At 40.5% G+C, this 13,864-nt stretch overlaps 1 protein-coding gene across 1 annotated transcript in view; it reads left to right on the top strand.

The window, feature by feature from the left end:
- FAM20C (FAM20C golgi associated secretory pathway kinase) overlaps window positions 1-7,279 on the top strand; it is an 89,237-nt gene extending 81,958 nt beyond the window's left edge. Inside the window, exons 8-10 of the mRNA XM_026650672.1 lie at window positions 3,975-4,056; window positions 4,893-4,952; window positions 6,148-7,279. Coding sequence (XP_026506457.1) covers window positions 3,975-4,056; window positions 4,893-4,952; window positions 6,148-6,400 — 395 coding nt within the window. The 3' untranslated portion in view covers window positions 6,401-7,279. The remainder of the gene's footprint in view (window positions 1-3,974; window positions 4,057-4,892; window positions 4,953-6,147) is intronic.
- Window positions 7,280-13,864: the final 6,585 nt, after the last annotated feature.

The raw sequence follows: 13,864 nt of genomic DNA, 5'->3' as shown, positions 1-13,864 counted from the left end.
GAAATTCAGAGCCTCTGCAACACAGTTTACAGTGAATGTCATTCTGTTGTAATGGATGCTTTCTACATGTACATGTCCAGGCTGTACATTATTGGTAGATCTCTGTACACCTGTGTGCTAGTGCATAAGGTGTGGTAGATAAACAGAGGACTATTGATTCTCAATCAGGAAAGATGGAGAACACACCAAAAACAGTATTTTTTTTATGTGCAACCCATTCAGTAATAAAATACTTACAAACACTAGACAAGAGTAACATATCCTAGGCCTGCTGTAATGTACTGAACATGGGGCTACAGCTTGAGACCACTTGGAAACTGAAGCCAGTACAGATTGCAGCTGCCCACTGAGAGCAAGATGTTAGAAAACATGCCAAGTAACATGTCTAACTAAGAACATAAGAACGGCCATACTGGGTCAGACCAAAGGTCCATCTAGCCCAGTATCTTGTCTTCTGACAATGGCCAATGCCAGGTGTCCCAGATGAAATGAACAGAAAAGGTAATCATCAAGTGATCCATTCCCTGTTGCCCATTCCCAGCTTCTGGCAAACAGAGGCTAGGGACACCATCCCTGCCCATCCTGGCTAATAGCCATTGATGGACCTATCCTCCATGAACTTATCTAGTACTTTTTTGAACCCTGTTATAGTCTTGGCCTTCACAACATCCTCTGGTTGTGCGTTGTTTAAAAAAAATACTTCCTTTTGTTTGTTTTAACCTGCTGCCTATTTAATTTCAGCCCTAATTCTTGTGTTATCAGAAGGAGTAAATAACACTTTCTTATTTACTTTCTCCACACCAGTCATGATTTTATAGACTTCTATTATATCCTCCCTTAGTCGTCTCTTTTCCAAGCTGAAAAGTCCCAGACTTATTAATCGCTCCTCATATGGCAGCCGTTCCATACCCCTAACTATTTTGTTTCCCTTTTCTGAACCTTTTCCAATTCCAATATATCTTTTTTCAGATGGGGCGACCATATCTGCACGCAGTATTCAAGCTATGGGTGTACCATGGATTTCACTGAGTGCTCCTTTAGCATCTCGATGGTCCAGTGGCCCCACTGGTTGTTTAGTAGGCTTCCTGCTTCTGATGTACATAAAACATTTCTTGCTATTACTTTTTGAGTCTTTGGCTAACTGTTCTTCAAATTCTTTTTTGGCCTTCCTAATTATATTTTTACACTTCATTTGCCGGAGTTTATGCTCTTTTCTATTTTTCTCATTGGGATTTAACTTCCACTTTTTAAAGGATGCCTTTTTGTCTCTCACTGCTTCTTTTACTTTGTTGTTTAGCAACAGTGGCACTTTTTTGGTTCTCTTACTGTTTTTTTATTTGGGGTGTACATTTAAGTTGAGCCTCTATTATGGTGTCTTTCAAAAGTTTCCATGCAGCTTGCCAAGATTTCACTTTTGGTGCTGTACCTTTTAATTTCAATGTAACTAACCTCCTCATTTTTGTGTAGTTCCCCTTTCTGAAATTAAATGTGACAGTGTTGGGCTGCTGTGGTGTTTTCCCCACCACAGGGATGTTAAATTTAATTATATTATGGTCACTATTACCAAGTCGTCCAGCTAAATTCACCTCTTGGACCAGATCCTGTGCTGTACTTAGGGCTAAATCAAGAATTGCCTCTCCTCTTGTGGGTTCCAGGACCAGCTGCTCCAAGCAACAGTCATTTAACGTGTCAAGAAGCTTTATCTCTGCATCCCGCCCTGAGGTGATATGTACCCAGTCAATATGGGGAGAGTTGAAATCCCCCATTATTATTGAGTTTTTTTATTTTTATAGCTTCTCTAATCTCCCTGAGCATTTCACAGTCACTATCACCATCCTGGTCAGGTGGTCTGTAATATAGCACTTCTGCTATATTCTTATTATTCAAGCATGGAATTACTATCCATAGAGATTCTATAGTACAGTTTGGTTCATTTAAGATTTTTACTTCGTTTGATTTTATGCTTTCTTTCACGTATAGTGCCACTCCCCCACCAGCACGACCTGTTCTGTCCTTCTGATATATTTTGTATCCTGGTATTACTGTGTCCCACTGATTATGCTCATTCCACCAAGTTTCTGTGCTGCCTATTATATCAATATCCTCATTTAATATGAGGCACTCTAGTTCACCTATATTATTATTTAGACTTCTAGCATTGGTATATAAGCACTTCAAAAACTTTTTAGCTGTCTGCCGTTACAGAATGGGACTCTTTTTCATTTGACTGTTTCTCATCAGACCCTTCCTGTATTTTATCATCTTCCATCCTCTCCTCTTTACTAGGACATAGAGAATCTCCATTAATAGATCCTCCTGTCAGCTTTCCCCCAGCCCTTAGTTTAAAAACTGCTCTATGACCTTTTAAATTTTAAGTGCCAGCAATCAGGTTCCATTTTGGTTTAGGTGGAGCCCATCCTTCCTGTATAGGCTCCCCCTTTCCCAAAAGTTTCCCCAGTTCCTAATAAATCTAAACCCCTCCTTCCTACGCCATTGTCTCATCCACGCATTGAGACCCTACAGTTCTATCTGTCTAACTGGCTCTGCGTGAGGAACTGGAAACATTTCAGAGAATGCTACCATGGAGGTCCTGGACTTCAGTCTCTTATCTAGCAGCCTAAATTTGGCTAGCATGACATTAAATATTATTTCACCCTTAGTGTAGATAAGAACACTGGGTTTAGCTGGTCATGGTTAATCCTGGACACTAAGTCGTGTTTAACATCAGGTTAGTTAAGTCATGTTAGTTAATGCCTTTTCTAATGGGATACATTTTGTCCAGTGTAAACACAGGCTCCTTGAGTAGAGCTTCACACCAAGAGAATACAATATTGGTGCTTTGTGAGCTCACTGGCTGCCTGGGAGGTGGAGCGTCAGTGTTGATTTTAACTGTAAAAGGTCTTACTGGTTTAGGACTTGGTTACTTCGGAGATTGTCTCCCTGTGAAGTTGAGGTCAGCTGAGGTGCTTGAGCAGAACCCCTCATTATAACAGAGACCGGGTAGCTGGCAGGGCATTCTCAGTGAGGGAATTCACTTCCTCTCGCTTGGTCCTCCAGAGTTTGGATATGTTAATCACAAACGGGTTGAAACGCTCATCTTTTCTCCAAGCCTTTTGAAGATGAGGAATTCCGAGGGGGATGCTGGGGATTTCACAGGGTTTGCTGGGAGGTTAATTATTTAGGGCTTGCCCTATACACCTGCACAGGGGAATAAGGGAGCACAAAAATCTCTTATCCCCTTGGGCTGCCTGTGTGGTGGGTCTCAGCATATGGGGGAGAGTGAGCTCTGTAGAGCTGCTACTTCCCCTGCCCACACATATGGGTGGCGAATGGGCAGGCAAAGGTGGGAGTGGCTGGAGACAAGCCTCGTTCTCATAAATGTGCCAGCTAGCCAGAATACTAGAAGTAGCCTGCACTAGAGATAGGGCTGTCAGGAGAGAGGGACCTAGAAACCAGATCATGATTCGTAGAGCACCTATGCGCTGTGGCTTACACAGGGCAAATCATAATTTAGCCCTCAAAAATGGTACGAGAAATGTATCATCTGTTGTTATATGAGAATGTACATTGTAAATTATATAAAAGCTTCCAAATGAAAGGAGAGTGATATTTTTAATAAATCAAAAGAAATAAATATTAAAGAGTTCCCAATTGATGTGCAAAGTCCTCAGTTGGAAGAGAATATAGAATCAAGCTAAAAGTATTGAACAAAAATATCTTCTTCTGTAATTTGCCAGATCTTTTAGCATTTTTCATAGCTAATAATGACTAACTACAATAATTTTTCATAGATAACTAAGGAAGTCAGAAATATTCTGATCATGGCTGAAATAAGCAGCTTCTGGACTATCTGCCGATTTGCATTCCCCGCAACAAAACTTTAGGAATAACAGTGCAGAGTGGTGGTGTTTTGTTCTATCATTATTATCACTATTATTATTATCATTGTTGTTCTTCTTCTTATTATTCTCTAGGAAACATGGATCGACATCACTATGAAACCTTTGAAAAGTTTGGAAATGAAACATTTATTATCCACTTAGATAATGGAAGAGGGTAAATATGTTAATAATTTTATTGATCAATGGAATAATTTTGGCCAGACTAACTTCATGACAACACAGCTATGGAGATAATTTATACATTTCAATATATACATTATTAATTATTAGTATTACAGCAATGTCTAGAGGCCCTAACTGAAATCAGGGATCCATAGGATTAGATGCTGTACAAACATAGATATGAGACAGACCTGTCTTGAAGAGCTTCTGATATAAATAGATAAGACAAAGAGTGTGAGAAAGGAAGTATTATTATCCCCATTTCACAGATGGGGAACTGAGACCAAGAGAGATTATATGAATTACCTGAGCTGATAGGGGAAGGCTGTGGTACAGGTGGGACTGAACCCAGATGTCCTGAGCCTCAGTCCTGTTCATTAATCATAAAACTATTCTTCTGCTCTGGTAATATAATTTACCTACATTCAATTTTCACCCAGAATAGTAAATCCCCATCAATTTAAGACACAATCTTTGTTTTGTTCTTTGGCTTGAAAAGGCCTGTTGAGAAAAATGTGAGGCTCTGGTACATCATTTTTGCTGGGGCCCCACCCGCTCCCACTTCACCCACATTTCACCCCAATCACAGATGTCTGGGGGGGGGGGGGGGGGGGGGGGAGCTAAGCTCAGGGACTTGGTACAATTGTCTCCCTTTTTCCCCATCTTGTCAGTCCTTGATCGTACACCCAGTGGCAAAACTCCCATTGCCTTCACTGAGCAGGCCATATATACCTAAAGAGCTTTTTTTAGTTTTCTGGAATGAAAAGACACAGATCTGAATTAGACATTGAGATACCCTTTTTCATTTCATCCTTTATTTTTCAATAGGTTTGGAAAATATTCCCATGATGAACTCTCCATATTGGTGCCTTTAAACCAGTGCTGCAGGTATGTTTTATTTTGGGATTTATTCCTAATCTGTAATGAGCCCTGTGTTTTTTCAGGTGGCAGGACTGAAATGCTCAGGAGTGAGCCATGTGCTTAATAAACCACTCATTTAAGGTGCTCTGGGTATTGTTGGGCGTCTATTGTTGACCAACACAATCTGTTTGTTTAATTGGCGCTTACAAAGCTGAGGCAGTGACAACAGTCAAATGTGGTGAAAACAGATGCAAAAGAGGTTTTCCGTCTATGGATTTCCCATCTAGATGTGCACCATGCTGAGCTCGACCTAGAAGAGGAGATTTAAGATGCAGATTGTACACCACTACCCATGTACTGTAGTTGCCTGAGAAGTTCATATGCATGTCTTTCCAGCTTAATTGTTTTGTGGGTTTTTTTAAATGCTTGCTTATTGGGCACAGAAATCGTCTCTAAATGTTGGTTTTAGTCTTCCATGAAATTTCATTTAAAAGCTATGGGCAGTATGTTCTTGTTAAAAAGTTCTGCACTGATGCTCTTTGGGCACTTAGGAGCCTAAATCCCACTGATTTCAGAGAGAGTTCGGCACCTAAGTCCCTTTTGAAAATGAGACTTGGGCTCTTAAGCCATTTAAGCACTTTGAAATGTTACTCAAAGTCTTTTTTTCATGTACATGCCTCATTTGCATCAGTAGAAAGAGATTTTCAGCAAAACTGTTTCAGTTACTACCAGAGCAAACTTCTGATTTCTTCAACTTTTTGTGATTGTCAAGTCTCTTTGACCTAAGGACATTTTGAAAAATGGGACTTAGGTTCCTAACTCACTTAAAGAGTTTTGGAAATTTTATCCTTAATGTCACTGGCCCAGAATTTCAGATGTGACTAGTGATACTGGGTGCCTTACTTTTTGGGTGCCCAGCCTGAGAAACTTTAAAGGGGATCAATTTTCAGATGATGGGTGCTCAGCACTTTCTGAAAATCAGGCCTTTTTAATACATCTCAAGAGGGCATTTAAAAATTGAGCCACCCAAAACCACTAAAGACTTTTGAAAATGTTGGCCATTCGTTAAGAATATATGCCTGACATATTACGTGTGTACCATGTTTTCTTATGTCAGTGTCTTCCACGTTATCATGAGAAGGATTATTTCAATTCTGTCTTTTATGCCACATGTAATAAGTGTAACTCAAATACTGATTTACTCTTTTTCCTTCATTCCTAGAATAAGGAAGTCTACCTATCTGCGATTACAGTTATTAGCCAAGGAGGAATACAAACTAAGTCACTTGATGGAGGAATCTCTACTAAAAGATAAAGTTGCACCCATCCTTTACCAGCTACACCTAGAGGCAATGGACAGGAGGCTACGGATTGTTCTCAAAGCTGTTAGTGACTGTATAGAAAAAGATGGTTATGTTAATGTGGTTGAAAATGACTTTGACACTGATGTTAACACTATTACAACCAAGAGGTAGTGAAATCACATGACTGCATTTTTACTAGCTAAGTAAAGAAGATAAAAAAGTCTTGCAAAAGACTGTGTATGCAACTTTGTGAATTCAATGAATTCAAAAATGAGATATAATTGTTCCCAAAGTAGGTAAAGTGTAGACTCTGTGAAGGATTAGTTAATTAAGAAAAATAAGTCTAATGTGATGCTTTTAAATAGTTCCTAAATCAGAATATGAAAAGGTTTGGAAAATATTGAGGTCACTGACAGGTGACGCTAGTCTGGTGGCAAAACACCTCCTACTCTTTTTGTATAGAAAGGAGGCCTTTATTTAATATTTTGTATTTATATATGGTATATCTGTGAAAACCACAGGCACCTACCTACCAAATTTAACAAAAGAGGGACAGCATAGTTTTGTGACTCACAATTTAATCTTGGTGACAGTCCACTTAGTATTTGTGTTAACCCTTTAAGTGCTCTCATTCACTGTACCTACTTTAAATTGAATGCTTTGTTTTTCAACTACTCAGCATTTAAAGGGTTAAGACACATGAACTTTTTAAAAGCAAAACTAACAGCCACAACAATAATAAGTACCGTGATTAGCTGGAAGGGGATTTCGATAACTGTGCATTGACAAGAATACTTGAATGTTGGTTTTACAGAGTGATGTAAAATGACAAGTTGTACTATTTATCCATAAGAAAGGAGCAGCTCTGATCTTTCTAGACTATCGTAGTAGGGCTGTTACTTTTCCAACTTTGCTTTTGATAGTTTTGTGTAAATATATACATATATGGGTAAAAGCTGCTTTCGGCAGCTTCTAGGCTTACTTTTGCAGCATTTTTGTGGAATTGTTTGCAATGTGGTAAAAGTGCAATAAAGATATGGCAAATGTGTAGCCAGAGTGTCTAAATGGATTCATTTAAATTGCAAATATATTTCAAAGGAAAAATATACACTAACTACATATTTGGGAAGTAGATGTTTAATTTGTGATCGCATTTTGCAGTTCTAGATAGAGATGGTTGTGCCAGAGCAGACAACTGACAGGTAATATACATTGAAAATTCTGCAGCAGCTTTGCTACTGTGTAGGCAATTGTGGTATTTAGCTACAGCCCTGAGTACAGGGACATGCAGCTGGTTACTGGCCCAGGAAGAGCTCTGGGAGGTAACATGACTCCTAGAACCACTGTGCTTCCTTGATTTCCCCAGTCTCCTTTGACACAGTGCAGCTGCTTTCCCTTGTGTGCTGGGCTAGCTCTATAGACTGATACAGAAGTTTTAACAGAGCCATATCCCCACCTCTTCCCTGCTTGCCCTTTGCAGCCAGCCTAGGAGTGCATAGAGGAAGCAGTCCTTGTTCTTCCCAAGCACAAAATGCCAATATTCCCCACAAGGGACAAGGGGCAGAAGGCTCTATATCCCTCCCCTTGGACCTATGTATATTCAAATCCTTTAATGATTGCTAAGAAGAACAAACATAAGGTGCACTCTATGGGGTTTATTACTATTGTTATTTTATTCCTTCTCTTAATTGCCTTTATTCTGAAATAACTGAGAGGTAAACAATGCATTGGTAGGATTTTCCTGGGAGCAGGGGAAGCTGTGGTGTTTGTTGTTAGCTGTGAGACTCCATTTTGAGTCAGGTGGAGGAACCCAATTGGCTAGAACCCGGGGCTAACAGACTATAAAGCCTGCTCCACAGGGAAGGGGCTGATTTCAGTTACAGAGCTCTGGCTCAGGTCAGATAGGTTTCTCTAGCATAGGAGGTCAGTTGTGTTAGAAGTCTGCCCCCAGTCCTGAGAAAGCTCATTCGGGCTTGTGAGTTTAGTACACCTCAAGAGTTTAGTTTAGCCTGGGGGGAGTAGCATAGCTGAGAAGATCTCTTCTTCCTGAAAGTGTGGAGTAGCTCAGGAGCCTACTCTGGTTCTGAGAGCTGGCAGATTCCAGTTAAGGGCTTCCATTAAAAGATTTCTTAGTTACAATAGGGGGAATCTATGGAGGGATGTTTATTTTATATGAAACTGCTGTTGGTCTGTAAGTTGTTAACCACCTTCCTATGGGATCTTAGACTAAAATTCACTCATTAATCCTATATTTCAATGGACTCCTGACTCTTTGCTCTCTGTTTCTTTCCCTACACTTTGACTATATGGCATGACCATAGTGTGATAATGCTGCAGCTCTGTAATTAACCCAATAAATGCCTTCCTGTGTTTAAAACATTTCCAAAACCTATTATACTTCCAAAAACCAGAAGTGCTTCCCTTCTGCTTTAACCTTCAGAATAGCATTACCTTTTTATGATCTGTACATCAAAGTCTAGCTGAAAGAAAGGCTAGCCCATGGGCAGGTTGCTAGCCGGAGACTTGGGAGACCAGGCATCAATTCCCTGCTATCCTACAGGCTTCCTTCTTTTCAGCCAATCATTTAGTCTCTCTGTGTCTTAGTTCCTTATCAGTCAAATGGATGTAACAGCACTGCCCTACCTCCTAAGGGTATTGTGAGGATAAGTACATTACAGATTGTGTGATACTCAAATCAAATGCTCTGGTAACAGAGGGCAGGCAAGTACCTCAGCTAGAATCTGGCAAGTTGCTGGTCACCCTCAGCTTTGTTTCAGTGGGAACTGAGGGCACTCATGACTTGAGCTAAAGCACCTTGAAATCAATAGAAAGACTCTCATTAATTAACTTGAATGGGCTTTGGATGAGTTCCTTACTCCATGTCTTACCAGAAGCTCACATCAATGTGCAGGAGCTCAGGCTAGGAACTAGAATTTGGGACTGTGTGTTAATTTTCATTTCGCTGCTTCTAGGTATCTGTGAGGGGAAACCACCAAATTACTGACTTGTCTTGTTTCAGCATTTTGATTTATTTAGTTTTTGTACATGCACATGGGGGAGGGATGTGACTTGATGCCACCTTTCTGCTACCCTGATGCTCGGGCCCAAAACAGTTCCCCCAGGAGCTTAGAGCAGCCTAAGGAGGACTCAGTGCTATGCTAGGACAGCTCTCTGTCTCTTTACTGCTGATGCAAAGTGGACAGAAGTCTGGGTTCAGGATCTGTCCCTATCTTTCAACACTGAAAATATGTACTGATTTTTTTCCCATTCAGACAAAGGGATTTGCTATGTTGTGGTGAAATCCACATGCAGAGCCAGCCCAAGGTCTATGAACCACTTAAATCCTATTTAAAGTCTATTTTGGGGACTTAACTGGCACATAGGCCTTGTGTTGTCCCTTTGCACAGGGTGGATTTCACTATGGGTGGTCTTGTGTACCTGCTGTTAAGGTTGATGAAGTTATACGTGCTCACTGTATGGAGGCTGTTCACTTTATCAAGCATGTGTGACAGCCAGATTAATGCAATGAGATGCAATGGCTCTGAAGGGGCTGTCATTGTTGATTAGGTCAATAATCCGTGAACTAAGGAGGATTAACATGATAGAGCAGAACATCTCTTTAGGAGTCCTGCACATCTATCAGGCCAAATATTCACTATAGAAAAAAGTACCTGAATGCAGTTTTACTCAAAATACCATACATTAGAATGTGTAGATATGTGAAGAATACACCCAAAGAAGCTTCTACAGTCTATCAGGGACATAACATGTTCAGCAAAATGCATGTGGTATTCACAGTAAATATTTGATCAGATACATCATGTGGCTTTTAAAATGCCTACTTGCAAATTTACCTGATAGCCTGGAATAGTGATGCTGTTTTCTTGAGTAATCAAGATGTGAGAGAGACTTTTTTGTTGTTTGTTTGTTATTTAACCGTCAAAGGAAATTCACAAATAAACGGTTCTAGTGTGAATTAAGTATTTGTTGCATGCTGCCAACCTGGTCAGCACTGGTCAGAGCATGGGGTAGCTAAGATGCCTACCTTAAGGAGCTTGCAACAGCACAAAGTGTTTCTCATGTGGGAAATAAACAATGGCTGGAAATGAGAGGTAACTCAGTAGACTGTCTCCCAGTGTCCTACTGGATGAGCAGGCAAGGGCTGAGCTCAAGTGAGACTTGTCTTATACAAGAGATGGAGGAGTGTCAAATAAGCACCATGAGCATTCTCACTGTTGTGACTGGAGCCCTTCATGTGTGTTGAGGCCCTCAATTCAAGTCAGTGGGATGCCTCACTTCTTCAAAGCTAGACACATGCTTAAGTACCTTGCTGAATTGGGGCCTGAATAAGCCTAATTCTTAGCATCAGATTTCCAGGGCTAACACATTTGCAGATTAAAAATTTACCTCCCATGAATTTTTTTCCAATGTTGCCTTAAAATTTAGTGTCCATGAACACTCCTGCTGGTGCACTTGTTTGCTAGGTAGACACAAACAGAGTCTAAACAAATTCATTTTAAAATGTAAAATCAATATAGGAGGAAACACTTTAGCAGCACCGGGCAAGTTAGCATCAAGGGTCTTTGATTTTTTTGCCTATTAGATGATTCTGGATCTATTTGCAAGTATTTTTACATACAGAAATGTGCCTGTAAGAGTGGCACATTGATAGCCTACAGCTATGCCACCTCAGGCTGTGGACTTGTCAGATTGGATTAACTATTTGCTTCTGTATTTATATCGCCAAAACACCCATCCAGTCCTCTGGGGACTGTGTGGAAAAATTATAAGCAATTCAGTTTGATAGGTCAAAAGACCTAAAGAACTAAGCTGGCTCAGACCTGGTCAGGACTTGGTTAGAAGGCCTCCAAGGGAAAACCTACATGCAAGCTGGCAATGGTGGTGTTGATTTAGTAATTGTCACTCTTCCCTCCATTACTGAACTGATATGCCAGCCTGGTGCTAGGGCAGAGTTTGCCAGACTATGGTCTGGGGGCCACTTGTGACCACCCAGCTCTCTGAGAACATGCTTTATTGGTTCTGCCTTATTTCCAATTGCTAAATTGCGTTTAAAATATATTAAATATTTTCCTGTTTTTTTTTCATTCATGCAGCTAATGTAGTCACCCCGTGGATGTTAAGGAATTGTGAATGGTAGGGGAGGTAGGCCCACTAAACAGTCTCTGTATTCAAATGTATTCCACGTTATGAAAATGGTTGAGAACACTTGTGCTAAAGGACGAGCAGGCAGCTAGAGGTGCTGTCTTTCAGCCAAGCCTTATTACTGAAACCTTGATTAGCTGTGGTCCGTAAAAATTACATTTAACACAATTACATTTAACACAAGAACAGGATTGTTAACCAGTGGGGTCTCAGCTAAAGGTAGACCCAAACTCAAAATCTCAGCTCTGGATCCAGGTTCAGATTGGAGATGGTAGCTTGGGCTGAATCAGAACACCCCAAAATTTGGAAAGCATCAGATCTGGATATGAAACCTCCAAGTGTAAGACTTTTGTGATCTGGGGGGGTAGGACAGGGATATTTTACTTACTTAAATTCCCCTTCCAGTTTAGCTAGGTAAGATATTTATTGATTGATTTATTACATTTATAGAAATGCTAAAAAGGATGCCTACCCATACACTTGAGGTAACCTTAACGTAGCTTAAAAATATATAGTAAAAGCAGTGCAATTCAAGATAACTCACCACCAGTAAGCCAGGCAATTTAAAAGCTCACACCACCAGACTGGTGCTGTTTTAATGGTTGCTGCATCTCACTCCAGACATGGCTGCATGTTGAAGTGGAGGAAGCTCTCTATATATGTACAGTTCTGTGAAGCACCTGGATGTTTGCAAAAGGCTCTATATGTCACTTAATACCTACACTCTGTGTGCATCTTCTCAGTCCTATGTGCATAGTTCAAAGGATGAATAGTGTATAGTGGACAAAAGATTAATGTTAAAGCTGTCAACACCACAGAAGATATACAGCTGTGGAAGATCCAAGCAGAAATAAAAACTAGTATGGCAAGCTCATTCTAGGATCTTTATCACAGGCTGATGTGTGAGCCAGGAACACAGCTTGATGTCCTGGTCTCAGACTGAGCCCTGGCAGTCAGAAACAAATCTTGTTTTGACTTGTAAATTGAGCAAATTTGATATGCAAGTCATTGATGGAGAATAAATATGGAATACCAAGATGTCAAGTTTCACGGTGTTATTTCTCTAACCTTAGACACACTGCACAGAAGCTAAAAAAATGTATATTTTTTGGACAGAGATGGGCTTTATGAAATATACTCTCCAGTGGTATTTTCTTTAGAGCTTCCCTGAATGCTAAGGGTTGGATGGTTTAAGTCTTATCCCTGCACCCAGAGTGTCTGCTATTGGGAGAATTTTACAAAGAACTAAGATAAGTCTCTTGCAGTTAGTCCGTAGAGTGAAGTTTGTACCATTCTCCATAAGAATGGCCCTTTCTGCTGATTTTAAATAATTCCTTCTTAATCAGTAAAGAAAATGGGAGTTTTATGGAAGCAGGATTAGGCCCAATTTCCTCCTTGACTGCCCATTCACAGCTGAATGATCTCACTGACCTTCTCATGAGTTTCTTAGTTATATGCTTGAAGATTTTATTATTATTTGTCTTCTCTATATAGCTTTGGATATTTATTCTCCTGTTTGCTTCACTGCATTGCACTGGATTGCCGTTTTTAAAGGATGCTTTCTTGGCCTGAATAACCTTTCCTAAATTCATTATTTATAAATCGAGGCATCCATGGCTGAGTCCCTGCATTGTAATTGCAGCTTCATTTAAAGGATGACAATAGCATTTAGAAGAAATTAGTCGCAACAAGTTTCTGTATCTTGATCCTATATGGAAAGGAAGTCACTTTCAGACAAGTTGATTAAATCTCCCTGAGAGGCGAAAAAGTCTGTATATAATAATAAATTGTGCTCTGTAGCACCTTCCAGTTAAGAATCTCAAAGAAATTTCCAGACATTAATGAAGTGAGCCTCTCAAAATCTCTGAGGTGAATAAGTCTTATTAGAACTGGGTGTATCAAAAAAAGTATCTGATCAACAGATCACTGTATTTCATAAATGATTAATCCATGTCAGAATTTACGGTAACACCACACAGGACAGGCTAAAGACCCAGGGAGAACTACAGGGTCTCTGTGTGTCTGACAGCCCCAGTAAAGAATGTCCGTTTGCATTAAGTATGGCACAGGCCTGTCTTCACCAGGACAGAGGCTGCAAGCACTATTGGAATGGACTTCTCCCTATGCCCTGGCAATCCTAGTAGACCACAGGAAACCACTGCACAGCTTTGGGCTGCTCCACTACTGCAAAGATGGCCTGAAACTGCTGGGAACCTGAGTGGGATTATTCCAGAATCAGAAGATCATTGGGTAATGCCAGAGAGACTCATATGCCATGTTCCTTCCTCTGGCTAGCACTGGGGGGACAGCCAGGGGAAAGGAGTTGAGGGTGGTGTGTCCCTGAGCTCCAGGGATTCCTGGCTGCCTTAATGGCCTTGTAGGGTTGTTGGCAGGCAGCACAAGTTAGCGCAGCCTGTAGGCTTCCTATTGATTTAAGACAGTGAGTGGGAAAAATCCACCTCCCGCAGGCTT

This window comes from Terrapene carolina, unplaced genomic scaffold (assembly GCF_002925995.2).
Source record: "Terrapene carolina triunguis isolate 2854851 unplaced genomic scaffold, T_m_triunguis-2.0 Scaffold93, whole genome shotgun sequence".
Lineage (NCBI taxonomy): Eukaryota > Metazoa > Chordata > Testudines > Emydidae > Terrapene > Terrapene triunguis.
This window is presented reverse-complemented; position numbering and strand designations above follow the sequence as displayed.